The sequence below is a fragment of the Glycine max genome, chromosome 7, assembly GCF_000004515.6.
Source record: "Glycine max cultivar Williams 82 chromosome 7, Glycine_max_v4.0, whole genome shotgun sequence".
Lineage (NCBI taxonomy): Eukaryota > Viridiplantae > Streptophyta > Magnoliopsida > Fabales > Fabaceae > Glycine > Glycine max.
The window spans coordinates 4,707,120-4,714,013 of NC_038243.2; the positions used below are offsets into that span (position 1 = coordinate 4,707,120).

At 32.7% G+C, this 6,894-nt stretch overlaps 1 protein-coding gene across 1 annotated transcript; it reads right to left on the reverse strand.

Annotated features, from left to right (window-relative positions):
* Window positions 1-1,842: 1,842 nt before the first annotated feature.
* LOC100803876 (laccase-6) lies at window positions 1,843-4,383 on the reverse strand. Its single transcript, XM_003528737.5, has 6 exons — window positions 4,214-4,383; window positions 3,954-4,105; window positions 3,623-3,867; window positions 3,394-3,522; window positions 2,177-3,118; window positions 1,843-2,078 (listed from the first exon to the last, which is right to left on the reverse strand). The coding sequence occupies exons 1-6, from the start codon at window positions 4,331-4,333 to the stop codon at window positions 1,948-1,950; spliced, it is 1,719 nt and encodes a 572-aa protein (XP_003528785.1). The 5' UTR covers window positions 4,334-4,383; the 3' UTR covers window positions 1,843-1,947.
* Between the last annotated feature and the right edge of the window lie 2,511 nt (window positions 4,384-6,894).

Here is a 6,894-nt window from a genome sequence, read left to right on the forward strand (position 1 = left end):
ATGATGAAATAAACTGTTTTTCAGACATCTAAAAGGATTTAATTAGTAACCGTTTAATTTATATATAGTTTAGTATAATTAATTTTAATAGAATTGATTTTAACATTTTCCTAGAGAAAAAAGTGATTTGAACTGATAAATACTAACAGAATGTGTGTATAAAATAACCTGATTTTTTTATATGGAATATAGTTGATTTTACCAATTAATAACTACTTTTTGTCCAAAAAGATATGGTAATCCAAAAAAGATAACTTTTCTTTTTACTGCCCAAAAAACATAACTTAATTTCTTCATTATAGAAAAAATAACGAACAATGTGACAATGATTCATGCTAAATGAGTCCACGTCCATGTGCGGTTAAAGTATATAAAATAGTTTAAGCTGGATGATTTTCTAAATATGCATGCGATTTTGGACCATTTGAAATTTGAATGACGATTTGCAACAGAACCGTGTCAAGTATTAATTAAATGTGTCTTTCATGACAGTATTATTGTTGGTGTGCTGGAATGGATCCAAAAAATTATTTAAGGAAACATTAAAATAAATTAAGTTTGATCTAAAACATGCAAAAAATCATAATGTAAAATACAAATACGAGTCGATACATATACAGAAATATAATAATAAAAAATTGAATAAAAATATAATAAATTTTTAAATCATAAACACCATATTATTATAATATAACATATAAAATCAATCTAACATATATAATAGAAATTTAAATTATAATAGAAAAATGTATTTTAAAAAAGTATGAATACTTATAAATGTAATAAACTGTTTTTAATTTACAAATCATTATGATAGAACAAATTAATGTTTTTCTGAATAGCTTATGAAAATACTTCGAGAGAAACATATAGTCTCCAATACAAGCTTTTAGAAGATCAAAGTGTAGCAACATTAGAAGTTGTATGTCATCATGCATAACTTGCATTCGAAGTTGTAACCTAAACATTAAGAGTGGCAGAAGTAGTGACAGATGTTCCAAAAGCAGAAAACGAAGTTTTGTTTAGTGAAGATTGCTCATAAATGTAGTTAGAATCATTCAAGAATGGTATTATCTACATACATGGCTTGTGCTAATGCAAAGAACTCAAAACAAAATGAAGGGAGGTTGACCAAACTGCACATCAAGCCTCTAGAAGCAAAACACAACATTAGAGATTTATCAAAAGAAAATTCCAAAACTTCTCAGGCTAACATCCTTGAATTATGTACAGGAAGCAATTGTCATTGTAGTGTTTTCCTGATTTCCAAACTTAACGGGGGCCCCTCCATGTTTGGGCTAATTTATTAGCTTTTTCGTTAACAAGATTGTAGGAATCAGTCCTTAAAAATATATTTAAGTGTTGCCTTTTTCTTTTTTTTTTTAGTTAATACAAAATAACAAATGTAAAATAAAATAAAAGTCTGATTTGACGTGTAATTATCTATTTCTATTTAAAAAATGATTATGTGCATATTTTAATTTATGTTCCACTTTAGTCAAAAACTATAGTAAAGTTTCTTTTTTGTTAATAAAAATTCTTTTAATAATTGAAAAAAAAACGAACTTTGTTTTGGGTTTGATACCCGTCATCACAAATGGTAAGAATCAGAAATCTAGGTTTAATTAAAGAAAGAAAAAAAATTGTTGAATATATTTTATTTCCTTTTTTACCTTCTATTAATTTTTATTATTTTTTCAATAGTATTTTCTTCTTTTTTTCTTTCTCTTTATACTATTTATTTTAACCATTGCACTATTCATATTATTTATTAATTTAAAAAAGTTTAACTAAAAGTTATTTTCATCAAAAATTAAATTCAAATACTACTCGATTTAACTTTAACTTCAATATATTAATCACTCACTTCATTTATTATATTTTTATGTATTTTAACTATTACATTAATCAACAAAATATAAACATGACATTTATTCACTATAAATCTTAACATTGTGGCAGGTCTGGTGGAGGATGTGGTAAGGATTCCAGCTCTCCTTTTCCATTATTCACTATAAATACCATTCCTAGTCCCCATGACTTATGTATATCAAGGTGGCAGTGCATATACCACACCCCTGCAAAAAAGTTTCATGTTGATAGTAATTAAATACAATAATTCCTTGCTGTTTCAATAAAACAATAGAGAAATTAAATACAGCACTGGGGTCTGTACCTGGATTATCCGCAACAAAGCGAATTGCTGCCCATCCACCCGATGGAACTCCAATTGTGTTCATGTATGGAGGATCCACTAAATTGAATTGTGCAGCTAGTGGGTTATAGTTGCCTGTGCCATACCCTACCACATAAAAGCTATAGCCATGGAAGTGCATTGGGTGGTTTTCGGTGGTGACTATCCTTGTGTCCTGCAGAATGACTTGCACCCTACTACCATATTTAAGGACCTTTGTTCTAGTACCATTCAATGACTGTGTGTCATATGGAATGTTATTTGGGGCACCATTAACAAAGTCATAGAACTTCGGGGGGGTGTCTGGGAAATCTTCAGTATATATTTCTTTTATTTTCTTATAATATGCTTCCAGGATTGAAATATTGGGATCAACAAAACTTATATTGTTCATTGAGGCTGCCATCACCCCATTGTGCATGAATTGGCAGTTTTGCTTTGGTTTCTTTGAATGACACTTTTGAACATTCAATCCAATGGTAACGAATAGATTTTTGTCAATTTCTTTGAAAACATTGACTCGATTTAGGCTCCTTAATCCGTCCATGACTGTCTTAACAGCTAGTTCATCATCTAGTTTAGGCAACTTAGCTGGTAAAGATAAGCTATCAGCTGGAGTGCCTATATAGTTGAAGTAGGCTATAGCCGAGACATTTTGATATATGATCATCCTTCCTGACTCGTAAGGTGCTACACCCATGGAGTATTTTCCTACTGGTTGATTAGCAGAGACAAGGACATTCAGTGTTTGACCTGGTCCAATCATCACTGTGTTTGTGGTGAATGGCTTTGTGTATTCAGCATCAGCTTCCACGATTGTTAAATTGTGATTAGCAATGGCAAAGAAGTTCTCAGTGTTCAAACCCGCATTAATCAGTCTTAACAAATAAGTCTTCCCCGGAATCACATCAATTTGGTAGACATCTGAAATGATGGGAGAGAAACGTATATAAGAAAGGGAATGCAGAAAATTCAAATTACAATAGTATTGATTTGTGATGGACTGGTTTAGGAGACCAATGCTATGTAACCTCGTGTATATTGCCATGATGCCAACGAGTGTTAGTGAAAGATGACCATCATATTTGCTTAGTCTAATTGAAACTTTTGTTTTTTTACAAATAAGGATCCTACCAGTAGAATGTGAATCACCATTATCACAATTTACTTTGTTAGTTATCTTTTGTTATCTCAAATACCATTAGTGGAGCAGTTGTAGTTGGGTCCTGGATGACCGTTAATGGTATATGCATCTGTTATAGGAGGAGGTCCTCCACTTGCTATTGTGGCATTCTCAAGTTGTTGGAGATCCTGCAGCCAATACTCCCCTGCCATAATTCAAAACAACCCACAAACAATAGCATTATATGGAGAACTTATTACTAAGTAATACTCTAAATTCAAAACCAAAGGGAGGTACCAAGTTACCTAATATAATTATGTGCTCTTGAAAGGGAAATTTAAATGGGTAAGGTACCCCTGTCTTTGGATAAACAATCATGGCACCATAAACCGTTCCTCTTAACCAAGAAACATGAGCATGCCAGAAGAAGGTGCCCTTCTGCTGCACAACTGTAAAATTATAGGTGAAACTCTGGCCTGCTTGAATTGGACATTGTGTAATCAAGGATGGCCCATCATACCAGCATGATAGCCTTTGCCGGACACCATGCCTGAAATGTAAAATTCAAGTTTGTTAGCTATAATAATATTGTTAACAGGGTGAACTATTTATGTACGAGGTTGTCATTGGGATTACCAGTGAATTGTAACATTGAAAGGTGTCATATTGGTCACTTTTACTATGATTCTATCATCCTCTTGGGCGTAAACAACTGGTCCTGGAAACATACCATTAATTGTGACAATGTCTTTGGAGCTGCAAATTTTGGTAACTCTTTTTGTTTGAACCTATGAAGTAACCATTAAGAGCATAAATAAATAGAGAAAAAGGCATTGGAGAAACTTCATTCCACTGGAAAGTACAATAATGTGTCATAATGTGCACTTAAGTTATACCTTGAAATCATAGAACTTGGTTGATTCTACCTTGGTACTCCCATGTGCTAGAAGGTTCACGTTGTAGATAAGTGATATCATACTCAACGACAGCAAAAACAAGGAGATTAAGTTGGCCATTTTCAAGGGGAGTGAATAGAAATGGAGGCTTGAGGTAGAATGGAAGGGAAGCTCTTCCCTTTAAATGAGTGAGACTCTCTTTGGAGGATTTTATTTTATTAGAGGAAAGTCTCAAAAAGGCTATGCAGGTTCTATTCTATTTGTCAGCTTTCATGATTCCACTAGTGTGAATGGGGGCTAATAAGGTGTTGGGGAGTGATTATTCAACTTGACCACAATGGTAGGAAAAGCTTCAACATACCCTTTTATCCCACTTCTCTATTTTTTTATATTTACTGTCAAACATTTTCTGTTACAAATCATACCATTGACTGAGAATAGAGGTCACACATGCCTCTATACGTGCTCTATATTAAACCCCACCACAATCAGCTAGCCTCCACCCATTCCATTTTACTATTTTTTCATAAATCTGAATGCTCTTTTATTTTTATTAGAGTAACATGTTCTGATCAAGTTGCTTCTTACTATTTAGAACATTGTCTTTTTATTGGGTTTTCTTTATTTTTTAGGATAACAAAGGTTAGATCTAGCTGAAGGAGTTAGTTTTTCACAGGGTGATGAACTAAGGTTTCTTTTGGGAGAGATGTCCATATTTACTCTTATTCCTCCGGCAGTTTTCTTTAGTATGGATCCTCTCTCGCCTCTCCATTGGTTTTTCTCTTCAGCTAAAATCAAAACCATTCATTATATTCTCTTTAATTGTTGTACAATGATCAATGAAGGGTTTAGATGCTGCAGGATATTGGTGGGAGAGGATCAGGGTTCGGTTTACTTTTTGCATGCATGATCAGGATCAACTTATTGAATTTGAATTTCTCTTATTAAATTTATAGCTAACTTTCCAGTAAATTGATTATTGGTCTAGTCACAAAGCACCCAGATTCTTAAGAGTTGAAAAATTAAAGCACTCTGAAAAGACAGATTTAGACAACACAAAACATTCATTCTCACTTTGTAGTTGGGGGAAAAGACGGGTTACTTTGTTTTGCTTTTATTAGACATCTTCCTCTTCTCAGTGATAAGCAAAGTTGATGCACGCCCTCACATCCCTAGACCACCATTATTGGAACAAATTATAGCACGACCTCGTTATAATTTATAAAATATATCAGTTTTAAACTAAAGCATTCCAAACATCTTTCTGGTTGATTTGCTTTAACATTGTACGTTTCCATTGGGCATCATGCCTAGTAGGTATTCATTTGGAAAGAAAAGATTTCAACGCTGATTTTAGAATGGGTAATTGATTATATACATTCTTCATGCAACTTACTACATATTCATCCAATTAAACTACGTGCTGATCATATCAAATGTACTTAATTAGCCTAACTAATCAATGACTTCAATAATTGGCAACGTAATTGAATGTCATGCATTGGTTTTTCTCGATAACATAAATTGTTTTAACCCCTATTAGAATAATTATATTTTGACAACAAAAAATTTCAAACATTTAATCTAAAAATTCTTTTTTCTTTATATCTCTCTTCCTATCACACTACATCATTAATCAAATCAATAATTTATTTCTCGTCTTTTTCTTTCTCTCTCAAGTTGTAAACAGCTCAAGATTGTAAAGAAAAAACATTTTTCTTATAATTAATAAGCTAGATGGAAGGATTATAAGCTACACGTTCTTTAAAATACTTATGTTTGGATAGGATTTTGGTTAAGTTCTATAAAATGATATGGGTGTCACCCATTATTTAGTAGATTTGATGCCCAAAATGAATCCCAACCTCAATTCAGTAACTTCATGTGTTATTAGTATGAATATCCTTTTTACTTCTCATTTTTCTTCTTTATTTTTCATCATATTGCTTGTTACACTTATCAGTTTCTCTCTTTTATTTTTTTTCTTTCTATTTCTCTTTTTTCCTTCAGCTCATATACTTCATAATTGTGGTGCATGTTCAGAATAATATTCCACCGTTAGTATACCAAATCAAATCGCTCTTGAGCTGAAACTATGATGACTCGGGTGCCAAAAAAATTGAAGGACAAAAATATTTACGCTAAGTAGCTTAGGCAGGCCAAGATGGAGCAACTAGATGATTGTGTCTCATCTCATGCATGCCATCATACACATTGTAACTTCTGAAATACGCTTCCATCCAGCGTGTGCTGTTTGTCAGTGCCCACACTGCCTCATATAAACAAATAATTCATATGATTAATTATACAATGGGTAGCAAGTTCTTAAATAACTTCATATTAAACGCACGCGTATCAAACTCACTTTGTTCCTGCTCGTTTGTAGAGTGTCAACCTTTTTGCCTCCCCTTCTTATTTTTTACTACTTTTCTGAATATATAGAAGGCGACACAATGCTTTGTACAAAAACTATTAATACAACTCTGCATACTTTCTGAAATCACTATTCTTAATGTACAACCAGGCCCAGCTGAATATGTTCATAGACTTTGAGGCACAATGATGCCATGCATGCGCTTGAAAAGATATCTTATTTAATAATGCCTTTCTGTTAGTTTATGGAATTACATCCAGGTATATGTGCAGGCATGCATGCATGTTAAATAAGGAAAATGATGAAT

Bases quoted from the DNA above. Each gene is read 5' to 3' on its own strand.
- LOC100803876 (XM_003528737.5), bottom strand. From the start codon at position 4,333: ATGGCCAACTTAATCTCCTTGTTTTTGCTGTCGTTGAGTATGATATCA. The intron at 4,106-4,213 runs GTATAACTTAAG...GTTACTTCATAG, and splicing joins CCAAGTTCTATGATTTCAAG to GTTCAAACAAAAAGAGTTAC. The intron at 3,868-3,953 runs GTAATCCCAATG...TTTACATTTCAG, and splicing joins TTCAATGTTACAATTCACTG to GCATGGTGTCCGGCAAAGGC.